Here is a 24,962-nt window from a genome sequence, read left to right on the forward strand (position 1 = left end):
CCTACCTCACAGAGCTAATTTGTATTCTAGCAGGAGGAGGCTGACAATAAATTGGTAAAACATATGATGTGTCAGATGGTGTTAAGATGATTGATATATAGAGCAAGTATTATCTATTCTTTATGTATAGGGAAACCGAGTTGCAAAGATGACCATGTAACAGTGCTTCTCAATGTTGGGATCTTGTTAACTTGCAGATTCTGACTCAGTAGGTCTGGGTGGGACCTGAAATTCTGCATTTCTAACAAGCTCCCCAGGGATGCCCAATGTTATTGGTCCTCAGACCACATTTTAAGTGCAAAGATACATAGTTTTTCTAGAATTGTAGGTGGGTAAGTGACAAAAACTGGTACTTTAACCCTTAAACTCTAAATCCAAATTCTGAGCTCTTTCCACTACAACTGACTGGCTTTCTGTGGCCACTGACGAGCTTCAAAGGAGCTGAATATAGAATGAAATGGGTTGAGGAGTGAATTTCAAAGTAAAGAACTAGAAGTATCAAGTATTAACTCTTCAAGAAAAGTAAAAAATTTAAAAATGTAACATGCATTGTAACCTGAGAAGGAATATGAGTTACAAAATTTTGTGAGGTTCTTGCCTGCTGGGTCTAAAGAAAATAAGAAAAGTTTTTGTGAGGAAACAAAACAGGCTCAAGAGGCTAATAAACCAAAACAGATTAACAAAACAAAACCTTGTTTTTCTAAATGATTTCCTGATTTCTCAAGGTTTTTATGTCCCTTTGGCCATTACAAATTATTAGTGACACCATGAATGGGGACAAATGAGATAAATAGCTAAGGAGTTAAGATGTACAGCCCAGGTCCTTGAAAGATCCAGGTTACATAAGATAAGGTCTTCTTAACCTCAGGGGTAAAGGAAAAGATTAGTAAAGAAAACTGGAAGAACGACTATAGGTTAAGCTGTTAAAAGCGAGGGAGGAGATGCATGATGTTAAAGAAGAATTCTTGTCAGTTCTATATAAAGTTAAGGACATATATGTCAAACTGTCAGAAGAATGGTGATCACAAATCCATTAACTATGATTTATAAAATATGTCTAGGTACATAAGGAGTTCATGATGAAAAATGGTATGTTTTTAGAGTCCTTATTATTCTCTCAGCCCTGGGAAAGAAGAATACACTAAGTGTGAGTGTTAACAATATTACTACATACTGATATAATCTTTGGAGATTCATTTTCAGAACTAGGGGTGAGTTGAAGAGGTAAGTTTCGACCAAGAAGAGGAAGATGGCGGCCAGAAAAAGACTATACTACACCAAAGTTGTATATTGGGTGGGAACTGTATGCCTCTTAGAGATGACATTAAGACTAACAACCTGGGTACGATTTACTCAAGAACTCTTCTCCATACTAAGGTGCTTAGTAACACAGAAGGCTTCCTTAGGTGACGAAGACAGCACGGTTTTATTTCCCCAAGTATATTCTGACATAAGAAGAATAAGCAAGCCCTTTATTTCTCACAGACAAAATGAGGTACAATTCCATACTTCCATTTTACATATGACTAAGAGCCTCTTACTAGTAATCATTCCAAGTCAATTATTATGGGTTTTAATACTAGCACACACAAATAAATTACTATAGCTCTCATTTTGAGCCCTCTAATTCAGTCACTAATAAGTCTGTAACGGGGCTGGGAAGGTAGTGAGGAGGATGGTTAATGGGTACAAAAATGTAGTTAGAATGAATAAGCTCTAGAATATGATATAGTACAATACGGTGACTACAGTCAACAATTATTTATAACGCATTTTAAATTAAAAGAGTATAACTGGAATTTTCACAACATAAAGAAATAATGAATGCTTGAGGTGACAGATACTCCATTTACCTTGATGTGATTATTACACATCGTATGTTTGTGTCAAAATATCTCATGTACGCCATAAATATATACACCTACTATGTTCTCATAAATATTAAAAATAAAAAAGATTTTTTTTTAAAAAGTCTGGCAAAAGCACCTATTGTGTGTACAGAGAAGTAAACTCAAATTCATGTTTTTTTAAAAAGACACCAGTGATATTTTAAATGGGTCTTTGTCTTCATTGCTGTTATTCTTGCTTTCTAATTAATTACTATATCATTTTTATAAGTTCCTAATTATTAATTATTGACAACTAAATAATTATAATTGTGTTGTATTTCGTTAATCCCTCAGTTAACTCATAGATGTTTATCTCTACATTCATTATCTTAAACTATATTCTCTCATAACTAAACTTAACACAATATATCACAGTTCAAACAGGATTTCTGATACCCTTATTAGCACAGTGGACGTAAATATAACCCTTCCAAAGTTCCTGCGTACTGATAATTAACGTTGTCCTGTTGATAAATGTATGCCATTTAAATAACTTGCAATACAAAATCAAGTTAAATGTAATAAAATTGCTTAGTTTCAAAAGATAATAGGGCACTGTTTTATAACACAAAAATCACATATACGAGCTAACATTATAGCCTGTAATTTAATTCCTAATTTTGTTGTTGCTATCACTAAGTTCTTTTTCAATGCGAAAGCAGGAATTGTTAGGTAAAGTGCGTTACAGACTCTTCCTCATTCCTAAGTGGGCAGAGGTTTCAAAAAGCTAATGAACTGCTGGTGTTGTGAAAAGTTCATGAACTCTGTACTCAAACATCAAATCCCAAACACTATTTCCTAACAGAATAACCCTGGGAAAGTTATAACCTGGTCATAGTAATACCCAGTCATCAAACCACCCTGATAGGTGCACCCCTACTCAAAGAAATTCCCTCTGGGACAGGAGAAGATGTAATTTCAGATCTTGCTTCCAGGCTCCTCATCTTTAAGAGAACCCTTCAAAGTCCTGCCCCAAACTAAAGTCCTCCCTTACTCTGAGCCACACGCAGGTTCCCTCCCCGCCCTGAGTAACTTGCATCTTCAAGGGAGAAGATACCCAACAAATAACAACCTAAGGTAGTAAGGTTAAACAAAAGACTGGGCGTCAATAAAAATTATGGCAGGAAAACTAAAAGATAAATCAATTAGGTTTAGAGGCAGGGAACATAAACCCCAATACCCACCAAAAAACATAAAGAAAGACATACAGGCCATTCAAGTCACAGAGACAGCCTCATGTTAACCAGAGATCAATAAAATAGTGATAAGACACTAATCCATAGGCCTTCATTACAACTGACATATAGTCAATGAGATATGATACTTACATTTATTTGATCCACTTTCTTGAGAACTGATCCCTGCCAAAATACAAAGCCTACCATCTTATTCTACCCCTCCCCCAGTCTACCCAGGCATGTTAATTCATTTAATATTCATCAATTCATTAAGTCATTCAACAGATATTTATTGAGTAGCTTTCACAGCCAGGTGCAAAAATATATATATTAGCAAAGCCCGAGCTCTACCCTCAAAGAGCTTAAAGTCCTGTGAGAGACAGAAACAAGTAAAAAAAGCAATTACTAAATTCAGTGTAAGGGCAGTGATTAGGGAGGCTGTTTACAGGATACTATAGCAACATATATAAGGAGTATCTGGCTCTTTCTTAAAGAGTCATGGTGAACAGTGAAAAACAGAAACATTTTCCTGAAAGACAGCAAAGCTCAGAATGAAAGGATAAAAACCAGAAATTAGGCAAAGATGGGCATATAAAGAATAGGGAAGCATTCCAAGTAGAGAAAATAGCATCTATGAGATCAAGGAGACAAGAGGGTCTAGCATCATGAAGAAATGAGAGTAGTTCACTATGAAAAAAGAGGCAAGTATAAGGCTAAGAAGGTAAGCAGGGACCTTCTACTATGTACTAAGGAGTTTAGAATTTACCCCAAGGTTAACAATGGAAAGCAAGAACTCCAAACTAGGAAGTGACATTATCAAGTCTGCCCTGTAAACAGACTATTTTGGCTTAATACTGAAAATAAGTGGCAGAGAAGATGATCAGTTTTCCATTACTAATGCAGTAATTCAGAAAAGAGAATGGGAGTCTGATAGAATCAATGGGATTAAGTGATTGGGCAGGGATGAGGGTGAAACAAGAATACAAGTTTCTAGCTTGGCTAATAAGTAGACACTCATTCACTGAGAAGAAATAGAGAAGGAAGAGTAGGTTTAAAGAGATGATTGGCTCCATTTTTAAAGTTCTGACATTAAGATACCTATGGGACATCCAAATGAAGACATTTCATAGTAGTCAGATACAAACATTTGGAGTATGAGATATATCTAGATAGAGTCCTACAATTGGAACTCATCAGTCATAGAAAATAACTGAAGCCCTGAGTGTTGATATTACCTAGGAAGAAGTTAAAATCCTTTCTTGCACAAAGCATTGTTTCCTACTATGTCACTACCTGATGCTGTAAACAAGCTGAGGCAGCCAGTACTGTACCACTAACTGATGAACTCTTAAGTTAGGAAACAATCATCGAGACTCTTTCATGCCTTTATCATATGCCAAGATTAGTGTTAAGTATATAATAGAAATTAAATTGGTGCCCCCTCTGAGAAAGAATTTGGAAAAACTGATGGTGTGATATGTTTATGGTAAGGTTATAAAGGCATTTAAAACCTGAGAAACAGAGAGAACAATATGGAAGAAGCTATCAAAATCCTCTTAGAGAAAGTGGGACTTTGGGCAAGTCACTCTAAGTTTCATTTTGCTCAGATAGCAAATAGAATAATAGCAGTGCCCATCATCATAGGTCAGATTAAAAATATAAAACAATATGGCATAATAATAATATGATAAAAGAACATATTGTGCATACCTAATCCAAAAATCTGAAATCCAAAATGCTCTAATGAGTATTTCCTTTGAATATTATGTCAGCAGTCAAAAAGTTCCAGATTTTGGACCATTCTAGATTGTGGCTTTTCAGATTAGGGATGCTCAATCTGTATTATATAATATACATTATAATAATAATACATAAAGTGCTTAGCAATGTGAACAAGCAATAAATGTCAGCTATTATTAATAGTTCAGGACGCGGGCTGCAGATTTTAGAAAAGTTAGGAAAGTTTCATGGCATAGGTGTCCCCACCTTCTGTGGCTTGAGATCCCTGAGTTTATTCAATATTGCCTGAGAAAGATCTTTACCTCGCTTCCCCCATATGATTATTTCTACCAACAACCAAAGACAATAGCACATCTAAGTCAAGTTTTCAAAACTCCAGTTGTCTTCTGGTCCCTGACAAAATGATATAAATTTGCTTTTCCCTCCACTTCCCTAGAAACCAAAAGACAAAAAAAAAACTGAAAGGTAGAAAGTGAAAGGCAGACTAGCTAAGGACCTCCAGACTGGAGAACAACATGGCAATGACTTCCTCAGTTTTCTTTTTAACTCTCTTGTATCTGAGGCTGGACCCTGGAGAGGCCTGCAGTGTGGAACTAAGACCAGAAATAGGAATAGGAATAGGAATAGTGGGAAGGAGAAAGGGAACAAAGGAGGGCAGAAAGAAGTCCAAGAAAAGCCTGCTGTCTGTGGGCCATGGACCAAGAAACGGGCAGCCCAGCAGACTTGGCAGACAGTCCCAACTCCCCACACCCTACTCCAACCCAGCAGCAACAGGTAGGCTTGCACCACCAGAACTGTAGTGCCAGCAAAAACCAGGCAGAGAGTCCCAACAGGTTTGGCATCTCCCTGTCCTCTAGCCAGTAACAAAAGAAGACCTAGGTCCACCATCTCCTAACTCTCCTGTGGTAAAAGACAGCTCAGGTAGGCACTTTCCTTCCCCAGTGGCACTGGCAAAAATTGAATGGGAAGTCCACCAGCATTGAGAAATCCAGAGAGTAGGTTCAAGGAAATGTTCTCCATCGCAGGGGCCCAGCATCCTACCTAGATGCATCAGGAGGCCTAGAAAAGCATTTTCTACCCCCATGAATGCCATCAACAAGAATCAAGTGGGTGACCCACTGACACCAGTTGGTCCAGGGGCAGGCCCAGGGAAATGTTCTCTACTCTGTGGGTTAGCATCTCCCCCTTCCCACACAGCACCAGCAGGCCTTGAGGAAGACCATTCCACCCACATAAGCATCACCAACAGGGACTGAGTGGGAGCCTCAATGGTACCACTGAAGTAGACCAGAATGCAACTCCCCTGAAAACTAAATTATCTTTGGGATCACAGCCACATAAACAGGCCAGAACCTATATGGAAAACCTAAATAGAGCAACTGCCTGCTAAACAGAAGATTATAAATAGGAATCAAAGTCTCCTAACATAATATCCAAAATGTCCAGGATATAATCAAAATTCATTTTTACCACTAAGAACCAGGAAAATCACAAACTGAGAAAAGACAATCAAGGCTGGCTGTGGTTGCTCACGCCTATAATCCCAGCACTTTGGGAGGCTGAGGTGGGTGGATCACTTAAGGTCAGGAGTTCAAGACCAGCCTGGCCAACATGATGAAACCCCGTCTCTACTAAAAATACAAAAAATTAGCTGGGCGTGGTAGCACACGCCCATGATTCCAGCTACTCGGGAGGCTGAGACACGAGAATTGCCTGAACCCCGGAAGCAGAGGTTGCAGTGAGCCAAGAGAGAGAGAAAGAGACAGCAAAAGAGAGAGAGAGAGAAAGACAGCGAACGCGCGAGAGAGGGAGAAGACGATCAAATGATGCAAACAAGATGAGTCAAATTCAAAGAAACAAAGTCTGAAAACATCCCAAATTTGATGAGACATAAACTTACAGATTAAAGAAAGTAAGTCAGCTCCAAACAGGAAAACCCAAAGAAATCCACACCAAGGGCCGGGTGCATTGGCTCACGCCTGTAATACGAGCACTTTGGGAGACTGAGGCAGGTGGATCACTTGAGGTCAGGAGTTCAAAGCCAGCCTGGCCAACATGGTGAAACCCTGTCTCTACTAAAAATATAAAACAATTAGCCAGGCGTGATGGCACACACCTGTAATCCCAGCTACTTAGGAGGCTGAGGCAGGAGAATGGCGTGAACCCGGGAGGCGGAGCTTGCAGTGAGCCGAGATAGCACCACTGCACTCCAGCCTGGGCGACAGAGCGAGACTCTGTCTCAAAAATAAATAAATAATTTTTAAAAATTAAAGTGAAATTCTAAAATATGTTCATGAAACCCATAGTAAGGCAAGACAAGAGAAACAGGAATAAAGTGAAAATAAATAATAAAATTGCAGACTTAAGGCATAATAGATCAATATTAACTTTAGGTATAAATTGTATAAATAAACAAACTACACCTGTAATCCCAGCACTTTGGGAGGCCAAGGCGGGTGGATCACAAGGGCAAGAGATGGAGACCATCCTGGCCAACATGGTGACACCCTGTCTCCATTAAAAATACAAAAATTAGCCTGGTATGGTGGTGTGCACCTATAGTCCCAGCTACTCAGGAGGCTGAGGCAGGAGAATCGCTTGAACCTGGGAGGTGGAGGTTGCAGTGAGCCGAGATCACGCCACTGTACTCCAGCCTGGTGACAGAGCAAGACTCCATCTCAAAATAAACAAACAAACAAACTAAAATACAGATATTAGCAGAGAGGATTTTTTTTAATGACCCAATTATATGATGTCTACAAAAAATTCACTTCAAACATAATGACATAGTAAGGTTGAAAGTAAAAGACAGATAAAAAGGCCGGGTACAGTGGCTCATGCCCGTAATCCCAGCACTTTGGAAAGTCAAGATGGGAGGATCAGGCTTTGAAAGGCCAGGAGCTGAAAACCAGCCTAAGCAACATAGCAAGACCTTGTCTCTACAAAAAAAAAAGATTAGCTGGGCATATTAGTGTGCATTTATAGTCCTAGCTACTCAGAGAGTGAGGCAGAAGGACTGCTTGAGCTCAGGAATTCAAGGCTGTGGAGCTATGATCATATCACTGCATTCCAGCCTGGGCAACAGAGTGAGACTTTATCTTTATTTAAAAAAAAAAAAAAAAAAAAAAAAAGGAGGAGGAGGAGAAAAAGAAAGAAGAAGAAAAAAGAGGAAGAAAGAGGAGGAGCAGGAGGAAGAAGAAGAAGAAAAAAGAAGAAAAAAAGGAGGAGGAGGAGAGGAAGAAGAAGAAAGAAAAGAACTGTTCTATAGGAGTGGCTATATAAGATAATCTTCAGAACAAAGACAATTACGAGGGACAAAGAGAATTCTTACATAATTGTAAAGGATCAATCCACCAAGAAGACAAAGCAATCCTAAATGTTCGTGCAACAAAATCCAGTGTGATATAGTAAAGGCACTAAGAAATTGGAATGGAAACTGAAGAGGTAAGAACTAAATCAGAGTAAGAATTTAAACAAAATATCTGTCTTTTTTGGTATTTTCTATTGGCCTCTTTCTGCTATTGTATTCCATGAGGTACCATCCTTGACATTTTGCTTTTCTCTCTACCCATGCTCCTTCAGAAAGCTTAACTACTCTTACGGCATAATTTTAATCATGAATTATTTAAGATCTTCCAAATTTGTATTTCCTATTTCCCATTTGTTCAACTGGCTTTGAAGACACTTCAAACCACATGATCTCCTGACAAATCAAACTCAGTATGTCCAAAACTAAATTCACTACCCTACTTTCTAATGGTGTCACCGATTCTTTTTCAATAATCCAGATCCAAACTTGTTTCCAATTTATCTTGTAATCTAAACTATTCAAATTATGTTAAGTGTAGCTACTTTACCTGATATGTAAATTATCTTGACTCATACTTTGGAGCCAATTTGAAATGAAGCTTGGCAGTTACTTTCTGCTTGTTATAAAATAGGACCCAGAGGTTTGCCAATAAAAAAAGAAGAAATCAGGGCAACTAATATCAAGGGACCATCTCAATACAATATGAATCAAACATGGACACAAATATTTCTTTCTTTTGCCTCCTCTTCACCCTATTGATGAGGGAGGGATTGCTGCCTGATAGTTCTGGATTGGCTAAATACAACACTGCACAGAGGAGACTGACGGTAGTTTATTAGTCACATATACTCACAGCTGGGGAAGACACAGGATATGCAGGGCCACACAGGGATTGTACATGGGAACAGAACGAGTAAACAGGAACCATAGGAGGCAGGCTTGTAGTAGCAAGAAAAGAGCGTGATTTTTTTTATTTCTGTAGGAGGGTGTGATTGGCTTGTTTGAATAATTTCACAGGTTAGCATGGGATGGAAATCTGAGGTTGAGTACCAGGTAGAATACAGGTGGTCTCGTTGATAGAAGAACTGGCTGTGTAGGAAGCCTCTCCACTGAGTAGAGGGCATATCTGGCAGGTAAACTTGTGGTTAGGCCCTTTGAGGACCTCGCAGTTTCAGATGTCAAGACTGTGCATAATATTAAATCTTAATGTCAGCCCATACAGCACAATACTACTCTGAGAGATAAGTGAGGAGCTCAGGATCTTACTGGTAGAAATGAGATGTACCATTTTAACCAAATAATCAAAATGGTACAACTGGGTACATCAGTAGATATAATCCATAAAGTAACAAGGCAGAATGGAAGGGATGTCATGGGAGAAAGGCTGTAAAGAAAGAACACTGGCTGTTGATGTTAGCTAATAAGTGAAAAAGAAACAACACAAGAAGCAACCTACCTTCACCCAGTCCCCACTTATAGAGTGGAAGATTTATCCCAACCTGAGAATACCAAGCTCTAATCACCCCTACCCCCAGCTCACTTGTAGGTGGAGTGAGGGTCCACTCCAGGAGAGGCAATCCAAGAACAGGGACTGACTACTACCCCTTTCAGCATCACAATCATAGAGAAGGGGTGTGTTATTCCAAGAGAAGTAGACCAATGAACCTGCCCCCAGATACAGAGCAGTGCCACAAAGCTTCTGCCCAGCAGAGGCAATCCATAAGAACAGAGAGCTCCACACATCTCCATAAGGAGAATGACTTTGTTTGAAACAGAGCATAAAAAGCTCAAGCCTAAGGACACTGACAAAAACAATGGAGATCTTGGTGGTGAGCAATTAAGAACTAATCCAAACCAGACACTAAATAACGAAACAACAAAAATATCAAACGTTACCAGCCCAGAGAAGGGATCAATATCCAGAGCTGCAACAAGATATTATCCAAAACGTCCAGTTTAGAACAATAACAGAAAAGTAAGATGTGCAAAAGAAAGTGTGACCCCTTCACAGGGGGAACAAAATAGGCAAATATACCTTTCAGAGGGCACACACATTGGGCTTAGCCAGTAACAATTAAAAGCAGCTATTATAAACATATTCAAAGGGAAGAAAAGGATGCTTAAAGAATTAAAGATAGGTATGATGGCAAAGTCACATCAAATACAGAATAAAAGACAGAACTTAGAAAATAACAAAATGGAAATTCTAAGGCTGAAAAGTACAGTAACTGAAGTGAAAAATTCACTAGAGGCTCAACAGTAGATATGGACAGACGGAAGAAAAAAATCAGCAAACATCAAGATAAATGAATAGAGACTATGCAAACTGAAGAAAAGAAAGAAGAAAGAAAAACAAACAAAGGCTTAGAGACCAGTGAGACAAGATTAGGGGTGCTGATATATGTGGACTGTGATGCAAGAGATGATAACTGGGCAAAAAAGAGAAAGAAGCAGAAAAAATCCTCAAAGAAATGATGGCTGAAAACTTCCCAAATGAGACAAAAGATATTAACTATACATCTGACAAGTTCAGTGAGCTCAAAGTAGAATAAACACAGAGATTCACAGAGAGACATATCATAATCAAGATACTGAAAGTGAAAGACAAAGAGCGTATCTTGGAAGCAACAAGAGAAAACAAATTACATACAAGAGAACATGAATAAGATAACAGCTGACTTCTCATCCAAAACTATGAAGGCCAGAAGATAGTGAAGAGACATATTCAAAGTGCTGAAAAGAAAAAGACTGTCAACCAAGAATTCCAAGCCCAGCAAAACTATCTTTCAAAAAGATGAAATAAAAACATGCCAGATACATAAAACAGGGAACTTGCAGATCCACCTTACAAGAAATAACATAGGAAGTTCCAAAGGCTGAAAAACAAGTAACACCAGATAGTAGTAACATTTTCTTTTTTTTTTTTTTTTATTCATACATTTTATTGCTGTATAATATTCCATTGTATGAACAAACATGGCTGCTCAACAAGGTCTGATCTGAGGCTATATTTTAAAAGTAGATAACATCAGGCACAATACCAATTAATTAGATGACTTGTTGAGGATGACCAAGATAGTAAAGATCTAGTTGCTTACACTAGAAAAAGAGAAGGCTTGGGGCAAAGAGGAAAAAAAGTCACAGCTATTTTAAAATTTTTAAAGAGCTATTATGTAGAAGAGGAATTGAAACTATTCTCTGCACTTTCAGAGGGCAGAATCAGAACCAATAGGGAGATAGCATAAATAAGTATATTTTGGCCATCTTGTTTACTATATTCTTGTCCTTACCATCCCATAAAGTTGGAGATAATCTGGTCAGATAGGCATGCTGTAGCAGCACTAAATATAGATAAACTAAAATGATCTGCATGACTAGCAGCCTGAGCCAAGGCTTCCAAACACAATAAAACGATTCTAGAAATAATCCTTAGCATTCTCTGCATGCTTTCCTTTGAGAGAAACTTTTCAGCTGGAGCAAGCAGAGGCAAATCGGTAGGCTAGGAACTGTAGTAGGTACTGACTAGTGTCAAGAGAACTAAAAATGTGGAGACCTCTGAATTGAAAAATCAGGATGCCATTTGAGTTTCACACTAATCTTAAAAGTCATTCCCTATACCAGATCATGTTGGGAATCTTTCTAACAAAAAGGTGACCTTGAATATATAAAGTCTGAGAAAAAAGAGAGCAGAAATTTCTTTTTTTTTTTTGTCTTGCATGTTTTTGGTATTTTTCTTTTTTCTTTTTTTTTTTTTTTAATAGATCATTCTTGGGTGTTTCTCGCAGAGGGGGATCTGGCAGGGTCACAGGACAATAGTGGAGGGAAGGTCAGCAGATAAACAAGTGAACAAAGGTCTCTGGTTTTCCTAGGCAGAGGACCCTGCGGCCCTCCGCATTGTTTGTGTCCCTGGGTACTTGAGATCAGGGAGTGGTGATGACTCTTAACGAGCATGCTGCCTTCAAGCATCTGTTTAACAAAGCACATCTTGCACCACCCTTAATCCATTCAACCCTGAGTGGACACAGCACATGTTTCAGAGAGCACAGGGTTGGGGGCAAGGTCACAGATCAACATGATCCCAAGGCAGAAGAATTTTTCTTAGTACAGAACAAAATGAAAAGTCTCCCATGTCTACCTCTTTCTACACAGACACAGCAACCATGCGATTTCTCAATCTTTTCACCACCTTTCCCCCTTCTTTCTATTCCACAAAACCGCCATTGTCATCATGGCCCGTTCTCAATGAGCTGTTGGGTACACCTCCCAGACGGGGTGGTGGCCAGGCAGAGGGGCTCCTCACTTCCCAGTAGGGGCAGCCGGGCAGAGGCGCCCCTCACCTCCCGGACGAGGCGGCTGGCCGGGCGGGGGGCTGACCCCCCAACCTCCCTCCCGGACGGGGCGGCTGGCCGGGCGGGGGGCTGAGCCCCCCACCTCCCTCCCGGATGGGGCGGCTGGCCGGGCGGGGGGGCTGACCCCCCCCCACCTCCCTCCCGGCCGGGGCGGCTGGCCGGGCAGAGGGGCTCCTCACTTCCCAGTAGGGGCGGCCGGGCAGAGGCGCCCCTCACCTCCCGGACGGGGTGGCTGGCCGGGTGGGGGGCTGAGCCCCCCACCTCCCTCCCGGATGGGGCGGCTGGCCGGGCGGGGGGCTGACCCCCCCACCTCCCTCCCAGATGGTGCGGCTGGCCGGGCGGGGGGCTGACCCCCCCACCTCCCTCCCGGACGGGGCGGCTGGCCGGGCGGGGGGCTGACCCCCCCACCTCCCTCCCGGACGGGGCGGCTGGCCGGGCGGGGGGCTGACCCCCCCACCTCCCTCCCGGACGGGGCGGCTGGCCGGGCGGGGGGCTGACCCCCCCACCTCCCTCCCGGACGGGGCGGCTGGCCGGGCAGAGGGGCTCCTCACTTCCCAGTAGGGGCGGCCGGGCAGAGGCGCCCCTCACCTCCCGGATGGGGTGGCTGGCCAGGTGGGGGGCTGAGCCCCCCACCTCCCTCCCGGATGGGGCGGCTGGCCAGGCGGGGGGCTGACCCCCCACCTCCCTCCCGGACGGGGCGCTGGCCTGGCGGGGGGCTGACCCCCACCTCCCTCCCGGACGGGGTGGCTGCCGGGCGGAGACGCTCCTCACTTCCCAGACAGGGTGGCAGCCGGGCGGTGGGGCTCCTCACTTCTCAGATGGGGCGGTTGCCAGGCGGAAGGTCTCCTCACTTCTCAGACGGGGCGGCCGGGCAGAGACGCTCTTCACCTCCCAGACGGGGTCGCGGCCTGGCCGAGGCGCTCCTCACATCCCAGACGGGGCAGCGGGGCAGAGGCGCTCCCCACATCTCAGACGATGGGTGGCCAGGCAGAGACGCTCCTCACTTCCTAGATGGGATGGCGGCCGGGAAGAGGCGCTCCTCACTTCCCAGGTGGGATGGCGGCTGGGCAGAGACGCTCCTCACTTTCCAGAGAGGGCAGCCAGGCAGAGGGGCTCCTCACATCCCAGACGATGGGCGGCCAGGCAGAGACGCTCCTCACTTCCCAGACGGGGTGGCGGCCGGGCAGAGGCTGCAATCTCCGCACTTTGGGGGGCCAAGGCAGGCGGCTGGGAGGTGGAGGCCGTAGCGAGCCGAGATCACGCCACTGCACTCCAGCCTGGGCACCATTGAGCACTGAGTTAACGAGACTCCGTCTGCAATCCCAGCACCTCGGGAGGCCGAGGCTGGCGGATCACTCGCGGCTAGGAGCTGGAGACCAGTCCGGCCAACACAGTGAAACCCCGTCCCCACCAAAAAAACACCAAAACCAGTCAGGCGTGGCGGCGCGCGCCTGCAATCGCAGGCACTCGGCAGGCTGGGGCAGGAGAATCAGGCAGGGAGGCTGCAGCGAGCCGAGATGGCAGCAGTACAGTCCAGCTTTGGCCCGGCATGAGAGGGAGACCGTGGAAAGGAGAGGGAGAAGGAGAGGGAGAAGGAGAGGGAGACGGGAGAGGGAGACGGGAGACGGGAGACGGAGACGGGAGAGGGAGATGGGAGATGGGAGAGGGAGACGGGAGAGGGAGAGGGAGACCGGGCAGTAGTAACATTTTCATAACAAAACAAATAGTGCTAGTAAAAATAACTACATCGGTAACTACAAAAAGACATACTTCATTTCCTGTATTCTGTTAACTGATTTAAAAAGCAATTTGAAAATATATAAAGCAGGCTGGCATGGTGGCTCACACGTGTAATCCCAGCACTTTGGGAGGCCAAGGTGGGAGGACTGCTTGAGCCCAGGAGTTCAAGACTAATAACATAGTGAGATCCCATCTCTACCAAAAAAATTTTTTGAAAAATTAGCTCAGTGTAGTGGTACACACCTGTGGGCCTCACAACAGAGGAGGCTGAGGCAGGAGGATCACTTGAGCTCAGGTTAGAGTGAGCTATGATCATGCCACTGCAATCCAACCTGGGCAACAGAGCAAGTCCCCGACTAAAAAAAAAAAACAAAAACTTAAAGGCATTTATATACGTGTGTGAGTAGTATGTATAACAATAATAGCACCAAAAAAAAAGAGGGAATAGAGCTATATGGGAGTAAAGTTTCTGTATCATACTAGAATTAAGTTAGTATAAATTAAATCAGAAGTATATTCTGATAAGATAAATATTATAAGCTCCAGAGTAATCACTAAGAATATAACTTAAAAAAAAACTACCTAGAAAATCATTTTAAAAACTAAACTGAAAGTGTCATACTAGAAAATATTCACTTCATGCAATAATAAAAGAGGAACAGAGAAAGGACACAAGACACATGAAAAACCAAACGTAAGCCAGAAAATGTGAATCCAATCACATCAATAATGACATTAAATGCAAACAGATTAAATAATCACATCACAAGGCAAAAACAGAATTTTAAAATTAAAAACTCAAGATTTAACTATATGCTCTTTACAGCAGATACATCATTTTTGATAATACAAATAGGTTGAAAGTAGAGGGATTTTAAAAGATAAGCCATACAAACAGCAACCATAAGAGCTGAAGTGTCTATTCTAACCTAAGACAAAACAGACTTTAAAACAAAAAAAAAAGTTACTCAAAATAAGGAGGAACAATTTATAACAATTAAAAGGTCAATTCTAATTAGTCGGGCATGGTGGGCACACGCCTATAGTCCCAGCTACTCAGGAGGCTGAGGCACGAGAGTCGCTGGAACCCAGAAGGCGGAGGTTGCAGTGAGCCACGCACTGCATTTCAGCCTGGGCAACAGAACAAGACTCTGTCTCCAAAAAAAGGTCAATTCATCAGGAATATATAACAATTATAAACATATATGGATCTAACATCATAATGTCAAAATGTGTGAAGCAAATCTGAGAGAAAAAAAGGGAGAAATAGACAATTAAACAAAAAGAGTTGAAGACTTCAATACCCTTCTTTTGAAAATGGAGAAAACAGCTAGTCAGAAGACAAACAAGGAAACAGAAAATTTGAACTAAACCCACTAGAGCTGAAAGACATCTATAGAACACACCACCTAACAACAGCAGAATACACATTCTTCTCAAGTACAAACTGTACATTCTACAGAATAAACTACATGCTAAAACATAAAACGAGCCTCAATAAAACTTAAAAAGACAGAAATCATACAAAGTATGTTTTCCAACAAAAACTGAACCAGATGAAACATAATAACAGAAGGAAATTAAACAACACATTCCTAAATAACCAAAGGGTAAATGTAGAAAAATCACAATGTAAACTAGAAAATAAGTTTAGATGAACTAAAACAAAAATATAATAAACCAAAACTTAGGACATGCAGCTAACACAGTGCTTAGGAATTTATCAATTTGTATACATATTTGTAATAATAAGAAGAAAGAGCTTAAATCAATAACCTAACTGTCCACCTTAAAAAACAGAATAAAAGCACAAACTAAACCCAAAGCAAATGGAAGGAAGGAAAAATAATGACTAGAATGAAAATAAATGAAACAAAAATCAGAAAAGAAAAATAAAGATTAGAAAAAAATAAAGAAACCAGTTTATTTGAAAAAATCAGCAAAATTGACAAAATTTAACTAGATTCACCAAAGGGAGAACAAAAGCAGGGGAAAACTTAAGTTACTAAAATCAGGAATGAAAGAGAGGGCATTGTAACTAACCTTACTGAAATGAAAGAGATTACAAGGGAATATTATGAACAGATATACGTAAACAGATAGCCTAGCTAAATGGACAAATTCTATTTAAGACACAAATTGCAAAAGCTGATTCATGAAAAATATAAAATCTAAATAGACTTATGGCAAGGAAAGAGATGAAATTAGTAATTTAAAAACTTCCTACAAAGAACAGCCCAGGTAGTTTCACAGTAAATTCTATTCAAAAACAATTAATACCAATCCTTTCCAAACTCTTCCAAGTGATCCTCCCACCTCAGCCTCCCAAAGTACTGAGATTACAAACATAAGACACTGTACCTGACCCAAAATTTTATTTACTCCAGTAATTTTTATTCAATTTCTACCATCCAATCCCAGGGCTATTTAATGGATTTCATCACCCTTCAAACTGATCCTCATTTAAATCTACTTATTCAATCTGACCAAAATTACCTATTCTTCTAGTGCTCTCAGTAACTTATTCCCACCTCATCTAATCAACTTCATAAAGAAATCTCTGGTCCTTCTATTTTCTCCTAGAATAACAACTCTTCTGGCTTCTCTTTCCCTATGTAGGCTGAAACCAATAGGTGATCAACTCTTCTCTCTTTGACTGCTATCCTTCTACCATACCCATTCAATGTATTCCTGAACCAAGGATCAATACTGTAATTCATCATCTCCATTCCTGAGTGTTAGCAGGAAAAACAAATCAGAGATTCTATACAGGCTGACAATATTATAAAATCATTATCACTAACCTGAGCTGACTTCTCAGAATTGCCCTCCAATCCTTTTACTTTCCCTTGGTCAGCTCCATCTCAAATTCACTTCAACATAAACTGTAAGTCTTCACCAAACCACTCTCCTCAACGCCTCTAACCTAATTCCACCACTACTCACCTCCCTCAGCAGATAATCTTGCTTTTACCTCAAAATTGATTTCTCTCAATTTCCTCTCTACAAACTTATCTGCATCCACTCTTGTCATCTTGGGCTCAATCAATTCCTTTTTCCCTTCAAGTCACACAAAGGAATAAACAGATTCTAACATCAGACTCCTCCATATAATTCAGTTCTAAACACTGTCATGTAGAATGCGATGAAAAACCAAATGATTCCTCTAATAAAACATCAGGGGATTTGTGATGGTCTGAATGTTTGTGTCTCCCCCGAAAAGTATAGGTTGAAATCCTAATCCCCAAGGTGATGAAATTAAGGAGGTAAGGCTTTTGGAAAGCAATTAGATCATGAGGACACAGGCCGCATGTTTGGGATTAGTGCCCATTATAAAAAACGACTCCAGAGAGACCCCCTGCCCCTTCCACCACGGGAGGGCACAGAGGAACATGTCATCTATGACAAACAGGCCCTCACAAGACACTGAATCTCCCAGCACTTGATCTTGGAACCCGCCTCTAGAACTGCAAGAAACAAATTTCTGTTGTTTATAAGCCACACTTAAAGTACTAAGATATTTTTGTAATAGCAGTCTAAAGAGACTAAGACAGGATTTATAAACACATCTAATCTGAAGTATAATTATTATAGATATTAAAAAATACAAAATTAGATAGACCTAACAAGATATTTTTTCACAAGGTATCCGTAAGTAGGACATTTACTATCTCCTTTTTCTACATACCTGCTTTTAAATGTTTAGGAGCCTTTGGCACAGTGTCAGGAGACATCCTCAACATTCTGAGATCTGAAGAGTGATATTCCGACTCTCTTGTTGGCTTATGTGGAACAAATGAAGGCAATAAAAATGAAAAAGACTCATTAATGCCCAGATTAGAATGACGCACCTACGAAGAAATGAAGAAAGTAAGATATTAATTTCAAACCTCATCTGCTAAAAATAATCCCTCATTTTTACAAAGAGGAACACTGAGAAGTTACACTAGTTACTTAAGATCATAATCTCAAACCTTCTGAATTCATATATAGTCATATTTTATTGGGTCAACTCTAGAAGACTAAATCATCCTGAGGGCTTAGAAATCTGTCTAGATAAAATATTATAGATAGTATGCTTAGAAGTGTTCTGTTACTCAGAAGTTTGCTCCTTATGATCATTGCAGAATTTGAACCATGGGATTATTCTGGACAAGCTCAGGTATTTCTTTTTAAGGTAGAGAGGTGCACTGTGGGCAAGAAAGAGTAAGAAGGAAAAAGAAAACAGGAATATTTTCTAGAAACTCACAAATGTTTAGAAGAAAAATGAGAGTATCAAAGAACTATAACTGTGATCGGTTACCAACAAGCATAAGTCCTCAAACTTCTTAAAACAAAAGTAGTGGAGACTATAAATTGGTAGTGAAGTAAAGGGTAACTGCTCAAAAAGAAGTTCCTAATGTTTCATCAAGTCAAAGTCCTTGCTAGAAAAGAAATTAGAAACCAATATTGGTGACATTAATACCTAAACATGTACAACTTTTCACCAAATTCACAGTGCACCCTCACATAAAAATATATATCATTTTTAGGTTGTCTTTATTTCCCTAAAAAGATTATTTCAGTCACATCTTCTCAGGATGAAGTCTAAAAATGTACAGAAGCATGAATTTTTCTAACCTCTTTCATCAATTTTTCATTGTGTAGTAATGAACATTCTTAGGAAGCCATTTGAAGTGTGGAAATGAACATTCCATATCTATTTCTATATCTACATCTACTGCCCATACAGGTTTCTCTACTTTTCAACTGGTGAAGATTTTGTACCCATCAAGGGACATTTGACAGTGCCTGGAAACATTTTTTGCTGTCATAACTTGTGAGGGGAGGGGATATTACTAGTATCTAGTGAATAGAGGCCAGGGATGGATGCTGCAAAACATCCTACAATACGCAGGAAACACGCCTCCCACCATAACAAAGAATTATCCAACTCAAAATGATAAGGCTGCTAAGAAGCCCTGCTCTCCACATAGCACAAAGTTCATAGTTTTCAATTACCTCACTCCTACAGGAAACTTCTCTGAAGTACAGGCTATATATATACACATATATACATACACATAAATATACATAAATATATATGCATATATATAATATGCAGTCATAGATCACTTAATGATGTGGATATGTTCTGAGAAATGTGCTGTCAGGCAATTTTGTTGTTGTGCAAACATCACAGAGTGACTTACACAAACCTACAACTGTGTAGCCTACTACACACCTAGGCTATATGGTCTAGCCTACTGCTTCCAGGATACAAACCTATCAGCATGTTACTGTTCTAAATACCGTAGGCAACTGTAACACAATGGCATTTGCGTATCTAAACATAGGAAAGGTACAGTAAAAATACAGTATTTTAATCTTATGGGACTACCATCATATATGCAGTCTGTCATTAACTGAAATATCATTATGTGGCATGACCATATATAATATATAGACACTTGTGAGAGACAGTGTGTGTTTATAGTTTATAGCAGTTTTTCTTCTACAGCTTTCAAACACAGAAAGAAAAATTTTTATTACAAGCTTGACGTCAAAAAAATTTCATTATGTTAAAGTTTCAAAATATAGAACTATTAAAGTAGGTAATACCGGCCGGGCACGTTGGTTCACGCCTGTAATCCCAGCACTCTGGGAGGCCAAGGTGGCGGATCACGAAGTCAGGAGATCTAGACCATCCTGGCTAACACGGTGAAACCCTGTCTCTACTAAAAATACAAAAAATTAGCCGGGCATGGGGGCGGGCACCTGTAGTCCAAGCTACTCAGGAGGCTGAGGCAGGAGAATGGTGTGAACCCGGGAGGCGGAGCTTGCAGTGAGCTGAGACCGCACCACTGCATTCCAGCCTGGGCAACAGTGGGAGACTCTGTCTCAAAAAAAAAAAAAAAAAAAGTAGGTAATACAAAAGAAAATGTAAAATGAAAAATATGAGAAATATTTATTTAAGAAACCAGCAGATCTTCATTGCTAATTGAAAATGGAAAGAACCAGGAGAAAACAGAAATCAAGAGTAGTTTATCTTCCCAATGTTTAATCAATAATGAAAGAATGAAAGATGACCAAGAAACCAGAAAAATACTAATACCTTTCATAAAAACTCAGGAACTCTACAAGTCAGTCTAATTTTAGGAAAAACATGAGTTATTTTGCTATAGAGCAAGTTGAATTTGGGGTGATGACAATGTTCACAAGAAAACATGCAAAATAAATTAGACAAATATTAGGGTATAAAAACAGAGGTGATAATCATCCACACAGAGACAGGCAACTAGGTCTCCAAAGGTGGGGGGATATGAAGGGGAGAGAAAAGAAATCTAAGGCTTAAACCTTAAATAATTTTTAGAGTTAAATGGCCAAAACAAGAGGTACTAAAATAGCATATTAGGCCAGGCACGGTGGCTCACGCCTGTAACCCCAGCACTTTGGGAGGCTGAGGCAGGTGGCTCACCTGAGGTCAGGAATTCGAGACTAGCCTGTCCAACATGGTGAAATCCCGTCTCTACTAAAAAGACAAAAAATTAGCCAGGCATAGTGGCAGGCACCTGTAATCCCAGCTACTTGGGACGCTGCAGCAGGACAACTGCTTAAACCCAGGAGATGGAGGTTGCAGTGAGCTGAGATTGTGCCATTGCACTCCAGCCTGGATGACAAGAGCAAAACTCTGCCTCAAAAAAAAAAGCATATTAATTATGTGCTGCTACCAAGAACAAGGAGAAAGAAAAACAAAATAATGATAGAAAGTAGGAAACCACCAGAGACTCTAGTAGTCTAGTTTCAGCAAAGTGAAGAGAACTAACAACCAGGCACCATATAAATGCTATATAACTTACCCCATTTAATAGTACGATGTATAAGGTTATTACTATTCCTATTTCCTTATGCAGATCAGGAAAGTGATCCTCTGAAGTCATTTGCTCAAGACACAAGGCTAACAAAGTAACTGAACTGGATTTTGACTCAAAATTTCTATGTTCTTTTCACAGTTCCAAGCTGCATCATACATACGTGGATACCCAAATAATCATTTATGAGGAGTAGATATAAAAGTGAACCAAGTAACTATGAATGACTCTTCTGTGACACAGATGAGGAGCATAAGGAAAAACCAAGGAGCAAGCAAGCCCCTGAAAGCAAGCTAAGCCATGCAGAAAAAGTACTACCACATCTGGCTCCTTGCTTTTCTGATATTGACATTAAATAACTCCTAGATCTAAGACTAAGACAGATAGAGCTACAACTGAAAGACAATACAGGGAATAATAGCATCTTCCTTAGATTGAAAGAATAATACTTCAGGCTATATTTAAGGACAGATTAAAATTTAGAGCAGTGGTCAAAGCTAGTCTCTGCACATTAACTGAACCTATATATCTTTTTTTTTTTTTAAATTATACTTTAAGTTTTAGGGTACATGTGCACATTGTGCAGGTTAGTTACATATGTTTTTAAAATACATTTTATCTACATGAAAGGTTGATGTAAGTCACAAAAGTAGTATTAAAAATTTAGAACACTTTAAAAGTTGTTACTTTCTCATTGTTATTGAACTCAACTTTAGGCAATCTCCTTCAAAACCTCTACTCTTGCTAAAATAATGCAAAATCTTAACCTTAGTTTCACCAAGAATAGTTAAAAGGTGGGGGGAGGGGGGACAGTTTATGGTATGGTGGTTAAGTACACAGATATGGTTAGTTTCAAATACTGGTTCCCCCAATTGCTGAATAATTATGAGCAAGTTCCTAAATCCTCTAAGTGTCAATTGTAAAATAGGGATGATAATAATCTCTAACAATTCTATTTGATAGGATTGACAGAGGACAAAAATGAATTGATATATACATGTAACCTCTTAGCATAGTACTTGAGCACAAAGTGTTAACTATCATTTTCATCCCCAGTTATCAGATTAAAATTAAAAAATGCCTAGTTTAGAATACTGAAGAAAATAAACCCAGTGATTCTGTGTTAAAAAAAATTTTAATAAATGTAATAAATTATAAATAAAAGTTCATCATAATATCTTTGTTCATTTTCTACCAACAATCTGAACCTAAAGGTCTAAATGTGGTTGTAACCCAAACTAATAGAGCTTTACAAAAACATACCAATCTTATACATAGGAAAAGAGAAGTAACATTAAGTACATCACTATTTTATTTTATCTAACTGTATTTAATGAATAACAGGATATAAGGCTATATCACAAGGAAGTAGGGCCCACCTTGGGACTTACAGTACCAGACAACAAAAGAGGATATTCATTCAACTGGACCAGAGGAACATTAAGGCCAAGGGATCCAAGGATCCAAGCAAATAAAAGCCTTCTATAAAAGAATGACACAGGGAGGGGAACATCACACACCAGGGCCCGTCGGGGGGTAGGGGGTTAGGGGAGGGATAGCATTAGGAGAAATACCTAATGTAGATGACAGGTTGATGGGTGCAGCAAACCACCATGACACCTGTATACCTATGTAACAAACCTGCACGTTCTGCACATGTGCCCCAGAACTTAATTTAAAATAAAAAGGCTGACATAAAATTTTTATGACATCCTAGAGTTGCCAGTTTCTAGTACACACACACACAATGGTAATAATGATATAAATAGAGAGAGGGAAGAGACATGTATATACATTAGTATGTTGCTCATTTGGGAAGGAGATACTTCCCTTTGAAGAGACACTGGCCAGTTTGGATGTTAAGCACTTCATTATCCTTCCTGGTCAAACATGGGTATTACAATTTTCAAGACACGTCTGAAGTCAAGTCTTTCAAGAGCTTCTAAACAGAAATACTTAAATATTCCAGGGACTGTTTCAAGGCTTGTGCATTGAAGACCAGAGGGAAACATTCAAAGTACAAGCTTTTGAATGTTCCCATGAATAAGCTTAATCTTAACACTGTCTAAAGACTCTTGCTGGCACAACTAGGAAGAGTTAGGCTGCCTCAATATGAAAGGCCTGGAGCCCCATGGGATGCCTTTTCCAAGACACCACAGAACTAAGTCTTACAGTCTATGAAACATAAACATTTCTTTTATACCAACCTCTAATGGAACACATTCCTGGATATCAGATGAAGAACAGGTACAAGTTACAAGCTGGTACTGAAGGATATAATTTTTCAAATAAAATATTTTCAAATAAAATTTGGAAATTTTTCAAATAAAACATTCCCTCCCCGCCCAGAAAAAAAATGTCAAATAGAAAAACTTACAGGCTTTTCAAAGTTGCTTTCCTTCTCAGATGGTAGTTGTAAAGCAGGCTGCCAGTGCAGGGAGCTGTCATGCATCTCTAGATCACCATGAAATTTCTCTAAAGCTGCTAGCTCAATGTACTCACCAGTCAAATGACATTGGTCATGTACCCAGGAAACAGTAAAAAGTAAAATAAAAACAAACAATACCATTTCCTGAAACAATACTGAAAAAGGCCACGTTTCTTACAACTATCATTTTATTGTGTCTCACCTTTCTTTGTAGTTCAGCAACTCTTTCACTGCATACAACAGCATTTTCATTTAGGCCATCCAGAGTAATGACGTCAGACTCAGCCTTCCCCTGCAGGCCCTCTACAAAATAGGAGTCATTTTGCATAATTGTATGTATAGTAAAACTAGGCTCAGCTCCCACACACCAAGGACTTTCACCTTGGCCTGTATCAGCTTTCAGCAATGTCTCTTGGGCGACTGCAATTAATGATGCATCACTGGTCAATGGTACAAGCACCTTGTGACTTTGCATCACATGCCACCAAGTTTGCTGAAAAAGCTGCTTCCTACAGCTGCAGGTGGACCTTTAATGGCATTTCTACAGTTAACATCCTTACCCAAATTAAAGTTTGAGTAATCTGCAACTTCTTCAAAGGTTGGCTGCTTTAAATCTTGTAAAACCAAAGAATCTGAAGTTAATACTTTCACATGATAAATAACATCTGAAGATCCTACCTTCTCTGCAAGGTCAAGAGAAGGAACAGACTTTATCTTCCCAAAGGGAAGAAATGGTTCATTGCTTATATCACACTGAAATAAAGCTGACTGTGTTTTGCCAACACCAACAGCCTGGTTGTAAGATTTTTCACTCAAAGAAGCAGATGACTTAAGCTCTGGAATAACACAAAGTGGCTTAATGAACATTTTCTGAAGAGCATTAGGGGGTAATTTTAAATTTGGATGCCAGTATAGGAAGCTATCATTATTACTCTTTTTATGCAACAATGGTTTTGAAGCTGCTGGTTCAAACACCCCAGGAGTAGACTGATAGCATGGATGTTTAAGCCTATCAAATAAAGAGTTTTCATCACTATAATTTAATGGAGAAAGATCTGGATTTTTTGGCTCTCTCTCGGCTGTCATCTGTTAAATATTTATTGATGTCAGCTTGGATTTCATTTACTGTACTCTCTTTCTTAGAAGGCTCAATAGAGGCAATAACTGCCTCAAAGGCTATATTTTCAGCAGCATCAATATTTTTCTCACCAAAAAGAGAAGTTCCCTTTTGGTTTCTTTCCTCTTGAAAATACAGTTGTTCTGATGTCTCATCCAAGTTGGATACAACAATCCAACCAGAAGCCTCCATTTTAGAGGTATTATGTCCCCTGGAGAGTACATGTGCTTCTGAAACTTTTACAGAATTATCAGGAGCTATAACATTCCTAATATACTGTATTTCTAAGAATCTGGGTTGCACTTCTGAAGATACTAAATTATTTCTAGTCTCCGTTAGTTCAAAACATTGAGATGATTC

The 24,962-nt window shown here is 40.1% G+C and overlaps 1 protein-coding gene across 11 annotated transcripts in view; it reads right to left on the minus strand.

Annotated features, from left to right (window-relative positions):
• ALMS1 (ALMS1 centrosome and basal body associated protein) overlaps window positions 1-24,962 on the minus strand; it is a 259,158-nt gene that overhangs the window by 194,564 nt on the left and 39,632 nt on the right. For 10 of the 11 annotated variants that reach the window (XR_008546450.2, XR_010149365.1, XR_010149367.1 and 7 more), the window contains exons 5-6: window positions 23,688-23,788; window positions 17,895-18,057 (exon numbers count right to left, since the gene is read on the minus strand). Coding sequence is in view for 5 of the 11 variants with exons in the window: in XM_016948790.4 (XP_016804279.3) it covers window positions 17,895-18,057; window positions 23,688-23,788 (264 nt within the window). In the remaining 6 variants the exon portion in view is untranslated. The remainder of the gene's footprint in view (window positions 1-17,894; window positions 18,058-23,687; window positions 23,789-24,962) is intronic. The other variant, XM_016948786.3, reaches the window with a different exon arrangement.

This window comes from Pan troglodytes, chromosome 12, assembly GCF_028858775.2.
Source record: "Pan troglodytes isolate AG18354 chromosome 12, NHGRI_mPanTro3-v2.0_pri, whole genome shotgun sequence".
Lineage (NCBI taxonomy): Eukaryota > Metazoa > Chordata > Mammalia > Primates > Hominidae > Pan > Pan troglodytes.